The sequence below is a fragment of the Camelina sativa genome, chromosome 8, assembly GCF_000633955.1.
Source record: "Camelina sativa cultivar DH55 chromosome 8, Cs, whole genome shotgun sequence".
NCBI lineage: Eukaryota > Viridiplantae > Streptophyta > Magnoliopsida > Brassicales > Brassicaceae > Camelina > Camelina sativa.
This window is the reverse complement of record NC_025692.1, coordinates 21,155,307-21,175,078: the sequence shown is the minus strand read 5'-3', so window position 1 is coordinate 21,175,078 and position 19,772 is coordinate 21,155,307. Positions and strand designations below refer to the sequence as shown.

General features: G+C 37.5%; 4 protein-coding genes across 4 annotated transcripts; 3 read left to right on the top strand and 1 right to left on the bottom strand.

Moving 5' to 3' along the window:
• Positions 4,003-4,532, top strand: LOC109125974 (uncharacterized mitochondrial protein AtMg01250-like). Its single transcript, XM_019228810.1, has 2 exons — positions 4,003-4,288; positions 4,387-4,532. The coding sequence occupies exons 1-2, from the start codon at positions 4,003-4,005 to the stop codon at positions 4,530-4,532; spliced, it is 432 nt and encodes a 143-aa protein (XP_019084355.1).
• On the top strand, positions 5,051-5,809 carry LOC109125973. The gene has a single exon (XM_019228809.1). It carries the CDS (start codon positions 5,051-5,053, stop codon positions 5,807-5,809), a length of 759 nt encoding a protein of 252 aa, XP_019084354.1.
• On the top strand, positions 8,373-10,763 carry LOC104707747 (cyclin-D-binding Myb-like transcription factor 1). Its single transcript, XM_010424168.2, has 2 exons — positions 8,373-10,198; positions 10,595-10,763. The coding sequence occupies exon 1, from the start codon at positions 8,499-8,501 to the stop codon at positions 10,170-10,172; it is 1,674 nt and encodes a 557-aa protein (XP_010422470.1). The 5' UTR covers positions 8,373-8,498; the 3' UTR covers positions 10,173-10,198; positions 10,595-10,763.
• On the bottom strand, positions 14,488-17,042 carry LOC104709776 (glutathione S-transferase T3-like). Its single transcript, XM_010426335.1, has 4 exons — positions 16,972-17,042; positions 15,239-15,529; positions 14,782-15,185; positions 14,488-14,552 (listed from the first exon to the last, which is right to left on the bottom strand). The coding sequence occupies exons 1-4, from the start codon at positions 17,040-17,042 to the stop codon at positions 14,488-14,490; spliced, it is 831 nt and encodes a 276-aa protein (XP_010424637.1).

The window sequence follows — 19,772 nt, the reverse complement described above, 5'->3', positions numbered from 1 at the left end:
TTTTTTTTTTTTTTTTTTTATGTATATGCTTTAGTTCTCCTTTGTTGCTCTTGTTGTGACTTAGAACTGAACATCTCTTGTATCCATGATTCACTTGCTTGTGAACTAAATGCTTCTTTACAATTCAGTCTGCCACAACTAGGTTACTAATTCGAATTTAGGTGCTTCATATCATCCTTAAGAAGCTGGCAGCTGGTCTACGATTAATATATGATGATAAAAGAAAAAGGAGCTAGTTTTTTTTGGATCTTGAAGACTCAAAAGGTGAAACTATAAGAACCAAGAGAATGTTCAGATCGTCTTCAAGTAAGACACTGGCTAACTTTTTGATGGTCAGTTTCAAGTTTGTAATTTTGGTTCAATTTCCCCCACAGTTCTCTGTATTGTGTCCATTTCCTTGTTAGGTGTTAAGGAGACATTTTTTCATCTCTAGTCTGAAATCTGAAAAGGTCTTTAAATTGCAACCATCCATCCATCTCGTGATGGGTGTATGAACTTCTTCTGACCAAGTCCTTTTCCGAAATCAAATAAGATTGGAACTACAACAACCAGTTGTGGTGAGAAACAAACTTTGACTTTTCTTCTCTTTGACTTTTCTCTCTCAAACACGCGAACCCTTTCCTTCTTCCTTCACCGTCGCCGATCTCGGCGGCGGTCCCCACCGCCTACGATGGACGAATCCAAGCATCCCCATTGGATCTGCCTCTTCTTCTTCGCCCCCTAAAAATTGCTCGCCGTCGAAATCTTTCAATTTCCTGGGACAACATCCATTTCTCCGACACACAGAGTTTTGCCTGTCTCTCCTGAGAGGTCAGCCAATAATACGATCACTCCTGATTCCTGCAAACCAGACCCATCGGCGGCTCTGGATGCGGCAATCGAAAATCCTAGATCTATTGATGTCGTGGTAGAAGCTACGGTTGAAGCACCCGACATTAGTGGTACTGGTGCGAATGGCGGTCCTAATAGCGCTGATTCACCCCCCGGATCTAGCTCCACAGGCGTCCCCGGAGCTTGTGACTAAGATACCTTTGCCTGCTGAGGAGCAGCCATGGAAAAACCTAATGAAAGGCAGTTCGATTCAGCTGGCGAAGAAGGGTATCCCTTTCCTCTTGGATTCCCGAGAGGCATGCGTCACTATTCCTAACTCGGTCATAGAAAAAAATAAGAAAGCATGGGAAAGCTTTATCCTCGGTCAATTCTATGAGGAGCCACCTCATCGTGGAGCAGTTCATGCCATAGTCAATGGGATATGGAGCAGGCATCGCAGAGACATCACTGTTTCCAAAATGGAAGGTCATTCCTTTCTCTTTAAAGTTCCTTGCCCAAATGCTAGACGTAGAATCCTGAGTCTGAGCCTGTGGCAAGTAGATGGTCAAACAATGTTTGTCGCCAAATGGTCCCCAAATGTCACTCCGAAGAAGCCAGAGCTAACTTTAGTTCCAGTTTGACTCGATTTCCATGGGGTTCCCCTATAATTCTTTAACAGAGAAGGACTAGAGCATATTGCGGGTTTGGTTGGACATCCAGTATATCTTCACCCGCAGACTGAGAAACTTACTAACATCGAAGTTGCGAAGGTCTACACGATCATAGACCCTCGTAAACCTCTGCCTGAAGCAGTCAATGCCTATGGCTACCTTCACTATACAGCCACTGCAAGAAGGTAGAACCACCTTATGTGGTTCGGTAAAACATGTAACTGATATGTGTCCAAGAGCTAAAAAAGAAAAGAAGAATGGGAAAGCGCCCATTCAGAGCCAGCTACCGATTGTTGGGAATGCGTCTGCATCCCTGCCATCTGCTGAGCCACATGTTCCCAAGGATGTTCCACAGCCTCCAAAAGAAATATGGCAACCTGTAAAACAGGCTGTTCACGGGTCAAACTCTTCATGTCAGAATCTTAAATTGGCTTCTGCGTTGAACCTGGACGAGGGAAAGCTATGCGTGGATTTGACGGAGAACATCTTCTCTCGACTCTCCCATAAGGGGAACATGGGGGAAATTCAAGACTCGGAATCAGATCAAGATAGCATCTCAGGGGATGATGATAATCCGGAGGTCGACTCTGACAGATTCTTGAAAGTAATTTCAAAGAGAATGCTGAAGAAGAAAGATGCAAAAGCAAGGGCTGGAGGCCCTTTAATCCTCTTATCTTATATCCTCTCCATGGATATTTTTTGTCGTAATGTAAGAGGTTTTAACGACCCTGTAAAGCGTAGGAATTTTTGGAAATGGCTTAAGGTGCATAAACCTTTTTTTGGTGGAATCATAGAGACCCGTGTTAGTCCTGACAAGGCACAACGGATCCTGTCTCGAGTGGTTCCTGGTTGGTCAACAGCTACTAACTATGAATTTTCGGAGTTGGGTAAAATATGGGTAGTCTGGCATCCGGATGTAAAGGTCTCAGTAATCTCTAAGTCTCTTCAGATGATCTCTTGCTTGGTCAAGTTGCCGTTTCTCTCTATTGAAATAGTGGTCTTAGTGGTATACGCATCATCCACCTGCAGTGAAGAACGTAAATTGCTTTGGAATGAGTTGCAGGAGCACGCTAGTCTGCCAGAAGTCATAAACAAGCCATGGACGGTACTTGGGGATTTTAATCAGATTCTTTTCCCTCATGAACACTCCATGCCAAGCACAGTCTCCTCTACGAGGGGAATGAGAAAGTTCAGCCAGTGTCTTATCAACACCCGCCTCTCAGATCTTCCTTACCAAGGGAACACCCTCACCTGGACGAACAAGCATGATGTTGATCCGATTGCAAAAAAGTTGGATAGGATTTTGGTTAGTGATGAATGGTTGCTTGCTTTTCCAACCTCCCTTGGAGTCTTTGGAGAACATGGTTTTTCAGATCACAGTTCATGCTCCCTCTTCTTGGAAAGCCACAAGGATAAGATCCGCAAACCATTCAAGTTCCTATCTCTTATGAATAAGAACCCGGAATTTGCCCCATTGATCAAGCTTTGGTGGAATGCGTTGACTTTTGACTGTTCCAAGATGTTAAGGGTCTAAAAAAAGCTAAAATAGCTGAAAGGGGTGATTAGGCTATTTAGCAAGGACAACTACTCGGAGTTGGAGAAACGAGTCTCTGAAGCTTATGAAAACCTTCTCTGCTGCCAGCAAGCACTGTTAAACTCTCCTTCCACCAATGCGGCTCAGTTGGAAAATGAAGCTCATTCTAAATGGTGCACTCTGGCTCTTGCTGAGGAATCATATCTTAGACAAAAATTGAGAATATGCTGGCTGGAGGAAGGCGACAAAAACTCTAAGTTTTTCCACAGGGTAGTTTTATCTCATCACGCACGCAATCAAATACTCTACCTTCTCGATGGAAATGATCAGATTGTCGATACTAAACAAGGCATCCAACAGACTGCGGTAACTTTCTTTCAGAACTTGCTTGGTAACAAAGGCTCACACTCTACTCCTACTGTGAATGAAATTGCATCCATAGTCCCTCAAAGATGTTCGCAAACCGCCATTCAAGTTCTGTATTCTCCTGTCACCTTCGAGGAGATCAAGGGTGCTTACTTCTCTCTACCTAAGAATAAAGCATCAGGCCCCGATGGGTATAGTGCAGAGTTCTTTACAGCTCACTGGGATACTGTAGGCTCAGACATGATAGGCGCAGTCCAGGAGTTTTTTTCTTCAGGCCGGATCTTAAAACAGTGGAACTCCACGCTCCTGACCCTTGTTCCGAAGCATCAAGGTGCATACCACATGTCAGATTTTCATCCCATTGCTTGTTGTAACTCGATCTACAGAGCCATATCCAAGTTACTTGCAAATCGTCTTAAGACTGTCTTACCAGAGCTTATAGCCAACACTCAATCAGCGTTTATCCCAGGCAGACTTTTGGTGGAAAATGTCCTCCTTGCAACATAAATCATTCAAGGATGCAGTCATAAAAACATCTCTGCAAGAGGTATGTTGAAAGTGGATCTAAAAAAGGCATTTGACTCGGTTTAGTGGGGTTTCATGGTAAATGTTCTTAAGGCCATGGACTTTCCTCCTCATTTTGTCACCATGTTCATTGAATGCATTACCACTCCAACATTCTCAGTTTCTGTAAATGGAGAGTCTTGTGGGTATTTCAAGGGCGCTAAGGGACTAAGGCAAGGAGACTCAATATCACCCTATTTGTTCACCAATGCGATGGAGGTGTTTACTCAAATACTGAATAGAGGTTTCACTGACAATCTTATAGGACATCATCCATCGGCTATCACGCCTCAGGTAACCCATCTAGCCTTTGCAGACGATATCATGATTTTTTATGATGGTGGTAAGGACTCTCTAGGCAACATTGTAAATGTGCTTGATGACTTCTCAAACTATCTGGGATATCAATGAACAAGGATAAGATGGATCTTTTTCTTGCAGGGGTGAACCAGAATGAAACCTCCCGGAACGCTTCCCTTGGTTTCAATCTGGGTTCACTTCCCATCCACTACCTTGGTCTCCCTCTAATGCATAGGAAGCTCAGGATTTCTGACTATCGGCCTTTGCTGGACAAGATCACTGCTTAATTCTCTTCTTGGTCGGCTCGTGACTATCTCTTGCTGGTAGAAAGGAACTGATTTCGTCGGTGATCTATGGTACAATCAACTTTTGGGCATCAACATTCATCTTACCAAAGGGATGTCTTAAGAAGATCGAGAGTCTATGCACTAGATTCTTGTGGAGTGGGGATATCTCAAAGCGACCAAATGCAAAAGTTGCCTGGAGAAACTTATGTTTGCCTCGAGAGGAAGGGGGGCTAGGATTTTGATGCCTAGCTCAATGGAACAAGACACTCTGCTTGAAGCTGATTTGGAGATTGTTTTCGGCTAGGGATTCTATTTGGGCGGATTGGCTGCGAAACAACAAAATTAAAGACGGCAATTTCTGGCAGTTTGATGAAAAAAAACAAAACTCCTTGACTTGGAGAACCCTCCTTCAGTTACGGCCGCTTGCTTCGAGATTCTTGCGTTGCAGTGTTGGAAACGGACTTCTAGCAAGTTTCTGGTTTGACTGGTGGTCACCATTTGGGCCATTGATCAAGTTCATGGGAGTTACAGGGCCATCCCAAACTGGCATACCTCTGTTTGCAATAGTTGCCCAAGCCTGTTCACCCTCAGGATGGAATATTAGGACAGCAAGATCTCCCCAAGCGGAGGTACTTCAAATCCATCTTACCACAGTCCCCATCCTTACTCTCAGCACTGAACCTGACTCTTATGTTTGGAGGATTGGAGAGGACGAGCTTGACGATTTCAACACAAAAAGAACTTGGGAATCCATCAGACATCGACATGATCCCTTGACCTGGACAGATCATGTTTGGTACAAAGGAGCTATCCCACGTCACGCAATCATGCTTTGGCTAACTCATCTTAACAGACTTCCCACAAGAGACATGCTAGTTCACTGGGGAATGCACATTGAGAATGCCTGTTGTATTTGTGGTGCTCACCCGGAAACGAGGGACCATCTATTTCTTCACTGCGAGTTCACTGAGGAAATTTGGTTGCAGGTCACTCGTAGGCTTGGATACCGCCCTATAGTGTTCCACACCTGGCAAGCTTTTGCAGCCTGGATGGATATCAAAGATTCAACTACACCACAAACGCTAAGGAGATTTGTCTCTCAAGCCGTCATATACGCCATCTGGTATGAACGAAACAACCGGTTCCATAACAATATTGCAACGCCTCCGCACATCATCTTCAAGGCTATGGACATACAGATTCGAGATGCCATACTTGCAAAGAGCCACTGTCGTAAATTCAAAAGGCTTATGCAAGTCTGGCTCAGATACCTTTAGTTGGTTCTACCTACTCATATGTTAACTGAATCCTCTTGTTGTTATTTTTTTTGGGCGAGAGCAGCCTCCGGTATTAAAGCCATTGTAGCATCTACAATATATTTTCTTAATGAAAATTCACATATTTTCAAAAAAAAAAAAAAAAAGATTGGAGCTAGGCACGTATCTTTTGCTACAGTAGGCTTTCAAAAGATTGAAGGCAAACGACTACTATTTGAAGTACATTAACTAATTCTTTCACTGATGAGGTATCTTAATAAAATTATGAAATCATCGAACCAATAATAAAACATGAGTTTACAAAAGTCATTTAAAAAAAATGAACGTTGTGTGCAACGTAACTTTTATTAACAGTAAGGGAACCCAACACCCTCTTTAAATACGTACGGCCCTTGCTTCTTCATTAAGATATCAAAAATCTCGTTCTGAGGAGAAAGATAAAAAAAGAAACCCTAGAATCCTCTTTACTACTTTGAAACTCTCTCTAGTCTATACACAAGTCGTCTTTGTCAAAAAAACACCTATTTCTTAACCGATCAGTGGTTCGGAGAATCTCTTACAGTACAGTTTTATGGTTAAGTTCTAATAGATTAGATCGGAGGTCGTCGGCGTGACGAAGACATATTTGAAACGAAGACTAGAAGTTCACTCTAGTCTTAAAGATTCGCTTTTTAGAATTCCCAATTTTGTGTAGTTTCTTAATGATTATGAAACGTTGAATAAATTGTTTAGTCAAGAGTCAAGAACTATTCATATGCAGAAGAGAAGAACGAGGACAAGTCCATAAATTAAAACTTGTCGCACAAGAAACAAATAGTACTGGTACAAAAACAGAGTGAGTAATCTTAGGAGAGGTCCAAAGGAGTAGTCCAAGGAGAGCGTCCTGGCAAATGTTTCGATTTTTTCTGATATAACTGTAAATCTAAAGGTTGACTGTTTTAGTTACCCCCATAGGTTCTCGCCAAATCAGATATGTAGCAACATCCCAAAGTCCTTTTTTTTTTTCTTTTCCAAACTTCAAACCACACAAGTCACTTAAATTTTGTTAAAGCTAACGTTACAAAACCAACGGCGTCGTTTTCTCTCAATCTCTAAGAATAATAATCACTTAATCAGAAAGAAGCCTTGTAATTATCTAAATGGGCCTTTTTACCAAACGAGCCCAAATAAATAAAACTCCCACATCGCATAGAAGAGAAGACAAAGTTGTGTTTAAATAAGGTTAGAGTCGAGTAAGTGATTGTCCCTTCGGGGACATCCGATAAAATTGGAACGATACAGAGAAGATTAGCATGGCCCCTGCGCAAGGATGACACGCACAAATCGAGAAATGGTCCAAATTTTTTTTTTCCCCAAAATCCCCAAAGATCAACTTTAAAATTGATTTACTATTACTTTGCAATTGGGAGTTTTGTACTTTCCGTTGAATTTGCAACGACCCTCTATTTAATCCATTTCCTTTTTGGGTTATGAAGACTTTAAGTTTCTGAAATTATGGTAATCTTCTAAACCCTTTTGAATTGGTTTTGGTTAATCTCTTCAGGTTCAGGGTGTTGTCCTGTGTTTAAAGATGAAGACTTTAATAATGCTTGGTTAGGTGTTAAAGAGACAATTCTCTGTCTCTTCTCTGAAATTTCTGCACCTGAGTGAATTTAATCCCTTCACTGTTTTGAAAATTTGGTTTATGGATATGGAGCAGACTCAGGAATCTACTGAATTGCAAAGAAGCATTGAATGAGAAGTTCTGTTCTCAGTTACAACAACAACAAAGGGAAACTATAAGCAAAGACAAGAGTGACAACCTTAGGATATGAGCTTTAAGTTGATTCTGCAGCAAAAAGAAAGAGAGACTTTTTTTTTTTGTGTTTCCTGGTTGCTTGTGAATTGGCTCTAGAGGAGAAGAAGATTATTGTGCTTGCTTTGAATTAATGGGGAGTTTCAGTTTTCAGCTTTTGTAATCTTTGTTCTTTGAAAAGTTCCTTCTTCTGTTTGTAAAACTTAGCTCTGTGTTTGTAATCCTTTTAAGTTTAAGCTTTGAAGTTTTGTAATTCATCATTTCATTTGAAAATTTTATAATTACCAATTAAAGCGAGGGAGGTCCAATACACCGGACTGTAGGAGAAACTAGAAGATCATAAGAGTTGTAAGGGGAACAAACACTCTAGACAACGAACATCAAAGCCTGCACAACAGAGATCTATCTAGGGTTACATCATTAGAAATTAGAGGAAAAAAAAAATTTGGACCATTTCTCGATTTGTGCGTGTCATCCTTGCGCAGGGGCCATGCTAATCTTCTCTGTATCGTTCCAATTTTATCGGATGTCCCCGAAGGGACAATCACTTACTCGACTCTAACCTTATTTAAACACAGCTTTTTTCTTCTTTTCTATGCGATGTGGGAGTTTTTTGATTCAATTAACAGCTTATTTGGGCTCGTTTGGTAAAAAGGCCCATTTAGATAAGTAAAAGGCCTCTTTCTGATTATTTGTAGAGATTGAGGAAAACGACACCGTTGTACAGAAACGATTAAAAACAAATTCGGGTTTTGTCTGATTAGGGTTTGTATCTTATTACAACATCCGCCGGAAACTGAGATGGCTGAGGAGAAGGAGAAGAAGAAGAAGATGAGTGACAATAGGGTCGATTCTGTGGGAACCGCAGAAGAATTAGTTCTCTAGCACAGTTCTATGAAGAAGAAGAAGCAAAACCGAGAGACAAAGGATGGGCGTGAAAGAGAGAAATTGGGTGACGACGTTGTAGTTAAGAAGAAATCGAAGAAGCAAAGGATTGATTCTGAAGCTGAAGATGATGGGAAAATGAAAAATAAGGAGATAAGGGTTGATTCTGAATCTGAGGATGGTGGAAAGAAGACGAAGAAGAAGAAGAACAAGAAAGAATCTAAGGGTGATGTGATTGGAAACAGTGAAAGCTCCAAAGTTGATGAAGGGATTGAAGGGGACGAGAATCCACTCGATGATGATGCTGACATGAATAAGATGGATTTGGGAGCTCAAGAAAACACAGACAATAAGATGAAGAGGAAAAGTAAGAAGAAGACAAAACTAAGTGTGGATTCAGAAGTTGAAGATGACAACTTGAACTCTACAAAACAGAGTGTGGATTCAGAAGTTGAAGATAACAACTTGAACTCTACGAAAAAAGCTGCAAAAAGGAAAAGCAAAGAGAAGAAGCAAACTGTGGATTCAGAGGCTGTGGAAACTGACTTGAGCTCTAGTATAGATGCAAAGAAGAAAAGAAAGGAAAAGAAGAAGAAGAAGAAGAAGCAGAAGCAAAGTGAAGTTTCAGAGGCTGAGGAAAGCAACAATCATGGTAAAAATGCAAAGAAGAAAAGGAAGAGGCAAGAGTCTGGTGAGAGTGATAAAGATGTGACAACTCCATCAAGTAAAAGCTCAAAAAAGGTGAAGTTCTCCGACCAAGTGGAGATTTTTCAGTCTGAGGATGAAGAAACGGATGAGGAAGTGGAAGTGGAAGAAGTTAAGCTGGTGAGGGGAAAGCGTTTTACAAAAGAAGAAGATGAGCTGATTAAGAAAGCTGTATATGAATACATTGATAACCATGCTTTAGGAGATGAAGGGTTAAAAATGGTTATGGACTGCAAGTCACACAAACAAGTTAAAGGCTGTTGGAAAGAAATTGAGTCTGCTTTACCTTGGAGGCCACGGTTTAGTGTGTACCATCGTGCCCACAATTTATTTGAAGAAGGATCCAAGGGGGTATGGACTAAAGAGGATTTGGAACTCGTCAAACAGTTTCAAGCCAAACACGGGAATGATTGGAAGACACTTGCTGATGCCATGGGTAAACACAGGGTTCATGTGAAAGACGCTTGGAGGAGAATAAGATTGAATATGAATAAAGGACATTGGTCTAGAGAGGAGTATCAAAGTCTCTATGATCTTGTCAACAAAGACCTTAGAATGAAAGCATTCCAAGAGAAGCACTCAAAACATGGTATGCTCCGAGATAACATCCCTTGGATGGCTATAAGCGACGTTCTTGGAACACGGGACCACGTGACTTGCTGCAATAAATGGTATGATCAGTTGACATCACCAATGGTAGTTAATGGAACATGGGCTAATGTAGATGACTATAGACTCATGGAAGAGCTTTTGAAACTGGATGCTGCTTGTATCGACGATGTTGATTGGGATTATCTTTTGGAGAATCGAGATGGGGAAGCTTGTAGAAAACGGTGGAACCAGATGATCCGTCATATTGGTATACCAACATCCAAAACATTTGCAGAACAAGTTGAGATACTGTCTGGCAGGTATTGCCCTGAGTTAGCTCAGGACAGAGAAGATTTTGACAACAGACCATATGATCCTGAAGATTAAGTTTGGAAACATAGATGAAGATGTTTACTGTCACTTTTTAATCTTCTACTTTCATGTCATGTTATGTTAGTGAGTTGTAATCCTTTGCGAGAATTATAACTCACCATTACGTGTTTTAGTTTTTAGCCATCTGATCTCCCTGTTTTTGACCATCTCTCTTCTTCACCTCCGTTTCATTGAATCCACCGGAAAACAAGAAACAGGCGAGACACAAATGGCTCACAACAACATGACGTAAAGAGCTGATGGAATTGAACGTTTTTTTAAAAAAAAAGATCAAGAGGCTCATCGGAAGTTTTCACCTTGGTATCATTTTGATCAGATGGTTCATAGCTTACTTTAAGTTTTTAGTAACATAAACACAAGATAGTGCTAAAAGGTTAAACAAAAATCAATCCAAGAAAATGACCCAACAGAGATTNTACTGTCACTTTTCAGTCTTCTACTTTGATGTCATGTTATGTTAGTGAGTTGTAATCCTTTGCGAGAATTATAACTTTAGGTGTTTTAGTTTTTAGCCATCTAATCTCCCTGTTTTTGACCATCTCTCTTCTTCACCTCCGTTTCATCTAATCTCCCTGTTTTTGACCATCTCTCTTCTTCACAACAACATGACTTAAGAGCTGATGGAATTGAACCTTTTTTTAAAAAAAAGATCAAGAGGCTAATCGGAAGTTTTCACCTTTGTATCATTTTGATCAGATGGTTCATCCACCACATCAAGAGGTGTGGAGCCTACTTTAAGTTTTTAGTAACATAAACACAAGATAGTGCTAAAAAAGGTTAAACAAAAATCAATCCAAAAAATGACCCGACAGAGACTTTGGGGCGAGCTTAACAAAATATGACAAATAAATCAAAGATGACTTAATAAGTTGATAATTAAAGAACATCAAACAAACCAAATTATCTGCTGATCTTGACTAAAGAGTCATGAACGTTTTGAAAATGCCAGTAAGAAGAAAGGTTCAAAATCATGTCAAAAGTCGTTTTACTTAGGCTCCGGCTAGTATCGACCTGTCCCACGTCCTCTGGCTATACCGTTATGCTGATCTTGACCTCTCCCACCACTTCTTCCACGGTAAGAAGATGTTCCAGCAATATACACTTGAGGCTGCATTGTGGGCTGTGTTTGGGGATTGTAATTTATCTCCAGCTGTGGTTCGGGCAAGCCAGTCTGTTGTTGGTTGGAATAGTTCTGATTTACAGAAAATGATCCTAACTGTCTATCTTGCAGCACTTTCGAGATCTGTTCACTCAAATATTGCTGCAAGTGCAACACCACATCACCTACTATCATTGTTAGAGCTTGATTTTGGTTCTGCTGATTGGTCTCAGGTCTCACGAATTGCTGCTCTTGTTGGTATGTCATTGGAATCATTGGAGCTTGATTGTGGACTAGATTGGGAACACTACTGCCCATTTGGTTATGCTGATTAATCTCAGGTCTCATGAATTGATATTCTTGCTGGTACATCATTGGTTGATACTGCATACAAAAACGTTGGTTGAAATTGTCTTGTGTCCCACCGTTTGGTTCAGTGTTTTGACGGCTCCTAAAATGCTGATATTGAAGTTGAGGAGCATGAGCTATTTGAGAGACATAATAATTTGAAGTCCTTACCGATTGGTTACTCTCACCTTCTACTTCTTCCTCAAAGAAGTCAAACTCATATCCGGTTGGATGATGAAATCTTTTGTACAGATCCTCAACATCAATATGTTGTGTAAATTCCTCGACGAACGAGAGATCTGTACCTTGAGGGGTGAGCATCTCTGAGTCCACCAATCTCACAACATAGTGAGGATTCGTTACAGATCCAAAGAAGTACCCATCTACACGACCAAATAAAACTCTTGTTTCAATGATGAAGAGTATAGTACCTACGTTCAAGGGTTTGTGATCTCCATGGTTCTTAACTACCACATGTGTATATAACACCTGTAATGATAAATTTGAATTAAACTCAAGCATGCATGGAACTGCTAAGACAAGTAAAAGAAAAAAATTTCTATTGAGATTACCATATTCACAACTCCGGCTTGAGGAAATAGCGATATGGAGAAGATAAAGCAGTATATAGCTCTCTTAGTCACGATAATATATGATTTTTAACATGCATCTCTTAGTACTTATCCTCGTAGATCTTCTTAGATTCTATTGAATCATGCATCTCCGTTTTGTTTAATTGGTTTAGTCCGGTTTGGTACGAATTATTGGACATCAGTTGATACTTGATAGGTAAGAGCATCCACATTGCACATCTTTACGTCTTCAACAATATTTTTTTTTTAAAAAACTCAATAGAGAGAGTGTCTTACGGCATCTCCACTCAAGTAACCCACTTGGATTACTCAAATTTTAATTAATTATAAAATTAATACTAAACTAATTAAAGCAACTCACTTAGAAACTTAAACAAAATCAATCCTCCACTATAGTAACTCACTTAGACTACTCAATCATTTAAATATTAATTTTTTACATAAAATATAAAACAATAAAATATTACAAATTTAGGAATATTAAGCATAAATTTAAAATAAGAAATATTAAACATATTATACATAATTTGGAAGAAAATTTATTGATGGGTTACACCAAATTTTTGCCAAATATGCTCAATCAAATTTTTTTTCAAACGATCATGCATTTGTGGATTATGAACGTCATTTCGAATGCCCATCAAATTATGTAGATTTGTTTGTCTATCTGTAGAATGCGATAGATCAACATGAGAACTTCCGCTTCCTTCGCCGTGATGGAACTCCGCTGGATAGTAGAAATTGTATTCATGTCGTTCGTCTTCCACTATCATGTTATGCAGGATAATACATGCTCTCATTATTTTTCCTATTTTTCTTTTATTCCAAAAAAGTGCGGGATTCTTCACGATTGCAAATCGAGCTTGCAAGACTCCAAAGGCACGCTCTACATCTTTACGGCATACTTCTTGATATTGAGCAAAGAGTTTAGCTTTTCGGCCACGTGGTAGTGTAATTGATTGGATGAAAGTTGCCCATTTGGGATAAATACAGTCAGTGAGGTAGTACGCCATTTCGTATTGATGTCCATTGACAACGTATGAAACTCTTGGAGCTCGGCCTTCTAAGATATCATCAAACACCGGTGAGCGGTCCAAAACATTGATATCATTTAACGTACCCGGTGGTCCGAAAAAGGCATGCCAAATCCATAAATCTTGGGATGCCACTACCTCTAGTACGATTGTCGGTTTTCCAGATCCACGTGAATATTGTCCTTTCCATGCAGTTGGACAATTCTTCCACTTCCAATGCATACAATCTATGCTTCCCACCATTCCGGGGAAACTGCGTTGTTCTCCAATATGCAGTAATCTTTGGAGGTCTTCCGCTGTAGGTCGTCTGAGATAAACGTCTCCAAATAGATGGATAACTCCGTCTACAAATTTTTCATGGCATTTGTGTGCGGTTGTTTCAGCAAGTCATATAGCTGCAGAACATTTTTGAAGTGCAGAAAGACCGAGCCTTCCAGTAGCATCTCGTCTTTTGTCTGAAGTACGGGACTCCATTCTCAATAGTACTGACTATGCGTTCGAACAATGGTTTGTTCATTCTAAAGCGACGGCGGAACATAGCGGGAGTGTAAGTCGGATTCTCACCAAAATAATCATTCCATAGCCGAGTGTGGCCTTCTTCGTGGTCTCTATTTATGTGCACTCGTCGGAATATTGGAGCTGGTGGTTCTTCCTCTTGAGTGTAGTTGTACTGAATCTCTTCCACTATACTATCAACTTCCTCCTCTACCATTTGATCAACTTCATGATCAGAACTCCAATTAGACATTATTAGTCAAATTGGTTTAGTTTTGAGGCTTATTGGAAGTTGGGTTTTTTTTTTTAAGGTTTATGGAAACCTGTTAGTTTGGTAATGGAAATATTTAACAAAAAGAAATGAGAACAAGAAATGAGAAGAAGAAATGTCTCCAATAATTGAGAAGAAGTAATGATAAGAAATGATCAGGATGATAAGATAAATGTTTGTTCTGTTTTAGGGAGGAGGAAATGGAAAAAAGAATTGATCAGAATTGCAAATGAAACAAAAGATGAACCTTCAATATATAGACATTACAAACACAATCAACGCCCATTCACGGGTTACAAAAACAAATACAACAACCCAAAACACATTCACGGGTTGCAAACCGTCCGTTCAACAAACAAAAGCCGACCACACTTAAACAAAAGAGACACCCGTGAATGGCACTAAAAAACAACCAACACATTCACGGTTCCAAACAGAACACACCAATACAAAAAAAGACAGCTTCCATTCATTGCCTACCAACATGTTTCACTTTAGATGGCAACGAGACAGCTTCATATGTCATCCCAAAACCTGAAACAAAAGAGAACACAAGTTAAACAATAATTTAACAATATTTAAACGATAGTTTAGTTTAACAAGACTTAACCGATAGTTAAACAAAAGAAGAACACAAGTTGAACACAAGTTAAACAATATTTAAACAAGACTTAAACGAGTGTTAGTTCTTAAACCTAAATGTTTGTCAACATTTGATCAACAAGTTTGTCTCTAAGTAGGACTTCAGCATGTGTTAGTTCACCCTTGTTAAGCAGGATGTCTAGCAATTTCATTTTGTCGTGCCTCTCTTTAGCCGCCTGTTCTTGATCCTTCATTGCTATTATCTTATCCAACTTACTGACAGAACTATCATCCACATCAATACTAACTGCAGGTTTCTTTCCTTTTTTCTTGGCAGCTTTAACCCCCGGAGGCCTCATCTCGTCTCCACCATTGCTCGAAGGAGCTGAGAAATCTCCTTCAGAAGCAAGCTTAGTACGCTTATTGCTACATTCTTCATGTCGTTCTGTGATCCATTTCTGATCATTCTTCAGTTCTCTCCAACAATGTCCAAGCATAAACGGCTTCTTCATGTCATTCTTGTAAAACTCATACGCATGCTCACAACATCGTCTTATGATTGTCCACTCTTCCTTCTTGTACTCGCTTGTAAGTAACACCCAACAAACTTGTTGACTTGGTGGTTTATCTTACTCCACCTTGCCTTACATTGTGAAGGCCCTCTTGCGTTTGAACTGGTTCCTCCATCATGAGCTGTGTAATAGTCTGCACCCCTCTTCCAGAAACTTTGTAGCCGCTGGTCGTTGCTCACCACTGGATCTTTGCTTGTGTTTAACCAAGCACTTATGAGATGAACATCCTCCTCTGCACTCCACCGCTTCCTACTTCCTCTGCCTCCCTCTTCATCAATCTCAGCTGCTGTAACCTCGATACAATCTTCAGATTCAGATGTAGGGGTTATGTTGAGAGGCTGAGAAGAGAACCCATGGCTAAAGTTTGAAGGCTGAGAAGAGAATTGATTAGTAAACTGAATAGGCTGAGAGGATTGGGTGGAAATAGGAGGAATAGGATTATCAGAACAGTTGGAGTCTTTTTGAGAATTCAAAAGATCAACAAAATTTTGATCCCAAAAACGATAAGGGTTTATAGGATCTATTGCTTGTGTTAGTGTAAGCTGAGAGTTTAGGTTTGTGAAAGCTGAGATTTAGGTTTGTGAAAACGAAAGGGTTTGGAGAGATAAACGTTAAGAGTTTGGGTTAGAGTTTAACAATGGTCGTTTATATTGACCTCAAGGTTTATGTGAGCTTTAATACTAAAGGTTAGACAAAGAGAATACAGGTTTATCTAGCTAAAGACTAATGAGTGTTTTCGTACTAAGGAGATATACTTTTCAGTATATCTCTATGAATAGACCGATTGAAACACTTTTCAGTAAATCTTCTTGGGTAAAAGTTTTCAAAAAGCTGATATTTAAAGTCAATACTAAATTCAAACTCAATCATATAGGTTTTGGAAAATTTTACACACAAACTCAAACTCAAACAATTGATCAAATAAGACAACAACACATGGGGAAAATATGAAACTCAACCACTTGATCAAACAGCATAACAACACAAGGAATAAATTTAAGACACACACGGTTTTGGAAAATTTAAAACCCTTGAGCAATTTTTTAAACACACACGGTTCATCACTTATCAAATACAAAAACACACGGTTTGATGTTCAATTATTTTTACCGAACATCAAACATTCTCATCATCAAATACAAACATAACACTTCAAGACAAAGACAAACATAACACTTCAATCATTCTTACAATCTATAACACATAGACAAACATAACACTTTAACAATATTAAAAAGCTACACATTCATCACAAACACAAACTCAAACAAAACCAAACAACAACAATGAAAGCTAGAGTAGCATACCTTTACAAGTAAGAGAACCCAACCGTGTGTCCACTTCACCTTAACCAATCTTCACCATTTACCAGCTACACACAGTTTATGAAACACCTTGCACAAAACATGACAACCGGATCAACATTGATCACACAATTACTTATACAAGACATAAACTAAAACATTGTACTCCTAATATTGAGAACAACAAAAGGATTCAATCAACAATCTATAACAAAACAGACAAACATAAGATAACAAGAACATAAAAATGTACTAATTCTTGAAAAAACTATCAGACAATAACTCGATTAAAACATAAACACAATTACCCTCCAGAAAAATTCTCAAAACCGATTGAACATCAAACTAATCTCATAATCTACGCCTAATATGTCAAATCAAAATAAAACATTTACCAACCTAACAATCAATCGATTAATCTGAAACCCTAACTATTATAGACAACCAAAGATTAATTTCAAATACATGCAATAAATCGGAAAGGAGAAGACAAACCTTCTATCTCTGATTCCGTAGCCAATGGACCTCACCGTTCCTTGTAGGCCACCAGAAGAATCCTCCGCCATCGTTGTCCCACTAAAAGGAACCGCCGCCGTTGGTAGCTGTGAGAACCGAACCATCAACTCTCAAGATTGAGCCGATCTGGAAGCCATCGCCTCCGGGTGACCAACTATCCTCCAGTATAAGTCGGAAAAATCAAACCTATGAACGGAAATCCATTGATTTTTCCGATTCGATCATTTGTCTTCTGCGAGAGAGAAGAGATAATTTTGTCTCTTGCGAGAGAGACAGTTGAGAGAAAGAGAGAAGAAATGAAAAAGAAAAAAAAAACCTTTTATATTTTCGCTCCAACCAACCACATGATACCACGTAGTGTTCTTAGATCGTTGCTACAATTCCTTTCCGAATGAACGATCCTCACCTTGGTGGACCCAGAATTAGGTTATTTAATATTGTTTTGGGTCCCAAAAACATGAGTACCCATGAGAATACTCATGAGTGGAGATGGTCTTAATATTAAAGACTCTTCCCATGGCATATAAGATTCTCATTATACGAGGAATGAAGATGGACTAAGTACACAAATACACATAGTCACAGTCAAATACATATTAAAAGAATACAATATACAGGGTAAGATGTATGAGCTTTAGGTAAAACAAACTCAAAAATCGAGTAAACCCACCATTTTACACATAATATTAAGATTATATATTTTTACATAATTTCTCTTTTAGTTACGATTATATATATGACTAGATTTGTTTTACCTGCAGTTATCGGGACAATTTTAAAAAAATTTAAATTAAATAATTTTTGTTGTGTTTAGTAACTTTAGTTTGGTTTGTTATTTTAAGTATTTATCTTATTATATAAAACTTGATGTCAAAGTTTCTCATTAACAAGTTAAATATATTGATTAGATGTTGACATGTGTCAAAAAATTTAAAAAAATTAGATTTACAGAACTTTACATGTTTATATTTTAAAAAAATTATTTTTCTAAATCAAAAAGGAATCCTAACAAAATCAATATATTTTTCATTGTATGCTAATTATATTATATGTGTGTTCTCAATAAAATTTGTCATGTCTAAGCAAAAACTTAATTTATTAATCATGTATATTTTAAATAATGAATAGAAAAGTTTAAAAAGAATAACATACGTTATTTAACATAATTTTAGTCGGATAAATTGTATTTATCGTTGTAATATAATTTTTTATTGTATGAGATAATATGTAAATTTTTTTATTGTAAGTAAGTACACAAAACCTTGAAAGAATAATGAACTTAAAAAAAAATTCAGTACATGATGTGTATTAGTACAGTTTTAGATATTTTATTTTCAAGATTTTAATGCATGTAGTAATATGAAAAACCTGAAAAAAATAGAAAAAATGAGTTTGTAGGAATGAATTTTTGGTTAATTGATGAAAGTTGACAAATTATTACTTCTGAAATTATGACATATAGAATAATAAGATTTAGGATATTTTTGGATTCCAAAAATTCTGTGGATGTTAACTGATTTTTTGATTATTTTTATTGTTAAATTTAAAATACTAACCAATATACATATTATCTCATATGATGCTCATATCATTTTTGTTATTAATTTTTTACTCTAATCCATAAAGAAGTGAATTATGGTTTTTACGATGAATAGATAGTTAAATGTGATTATTAAACTAAATGTCTAACGATGAAATTTATTTTAGAATAAAAAAATTTCAAATATTAATATGTATCATTTTTTAAATAATCATTTAAGAATATTAGTAAGTTTTTAATGTTTGATTTTATAATTTTAACAAGTGTATTTTTGTAAGGAATATGTCAAAACATAAGATAATTAAAAATAAATTATAATTTATAAGAATGAATCTTCAGTTATTTGATGAGAATGTCTTTGTATCTTTACATATGTGTTTATTTTAAATTTTTCACTCATGTAAAATTGATTAAGACATGAGGTAAAATTAGCACTTATGAGATAACAACATAACAAATATATCTTAAAAAATAGGGAGATTTGCTACAATAACCTACAATTTATTAGAAATAACTAAATTAACCTATCAAAATTTTAAAATATTTGTATAGCACATTTTACCATATTACCCTTGCATATATTACTCATTTTTCTTCTTTAACTACATAAATATTGTAAAAATGACACATACAATACTAAATATTCAGAAAATTATTTAAAAACAAAATTTTAAAAAGGAAATAATTGAAAAACGAAAATTAATAAAGGAAATCATTTAATAAGGGAATCAAATGAAAAAGGAAATATTTTTTAAAAGAAAAATCTTCAAAAATCCTTGGTAATTTTTTTATAGACTTCAAAAAAATATAATTTAACAGACTTATAGGTCTGCATAATTCTATAAACTTTGTTTAAGTCTTCGCATTTTTGGTAGACTTCAAAAATATATTAGTCAGACTTATAATTACTCTGCGAAGAATCATAGACTTTAGTAAAGTCTTCGATTTTTCGGTAGACTTCAAAAATATATTAAGCCGACTTATAGTTAGTCTGCGGAGATTCATATACTTTGATAAAGTCTTCACATTTTTTGTAGACTTCAAAAATATATTAAGTAGACTTATAGCTAATCTGCGGAGTAATCTAGACTTTAGTTAAGTCTTCGCATTTTTAGTAGACTTCAAAAATATATTAAACAGACTTAGAGTTAGTCTGCAGAGTATTCTAGACTTTTGTTAAGTTTTCGTATTTTTGGTAGACTTCAAAAATATATTAAGCAGAGTAATCTAGACTTTTGTA

Bases quoted from the DNA above. Each gene is read 5' to 3' on its own strand.
- LOC109125973 (XM_019228809.1), top strand. From the start codon at position 5,051: ATGGGAGTTACAGGGCCATCCCAAACTGGCATACCTCTGTTTGCAATA.
- LOC104709776 (XM_010426335.1), bottom strand. From the start codon at position 17,042: ATGGCGGAGGATTCTTCTGGTGGCCTACAAGGAACGGTGAGGTCCATT. The intron at 15,530-16,971 runs GTTTGTCTTCTC...TTCAAACTTTAG, and splicing joins TACGGAATCAGAGATAGAAG to CCATGGGTTCTCTTCTCAGC. The intron at 15,186-15,238 runs GTGGAGTAAGAT...GTTACTTACAAG, and splicing joins CCTTCACAATGTAAGGCAAG to CGAGTACAAGAAGGAAGAGT.
- LOC109125974 (XM_019228810.1), top strand. From the start codon at position 4,003: ATGGACTTTCCTCCTCATTTTGTCACCATGTTCATTGAATGCATTACC. The intron at 4,289-4,386 runs GTAAGGACTCTC...TTTTTCTTGCAG, and splicing joins CATGATTTTTTATGATGGTG to GGGTGAACCAGAATGAAACC.
- LOC104707747 (XM_010424168.2), top strand. From the start codon at position 8,499: ATGAAGAAGAAGAAGCAAAACCGAGAGACAAAGGATGGGCGTGAAAGA.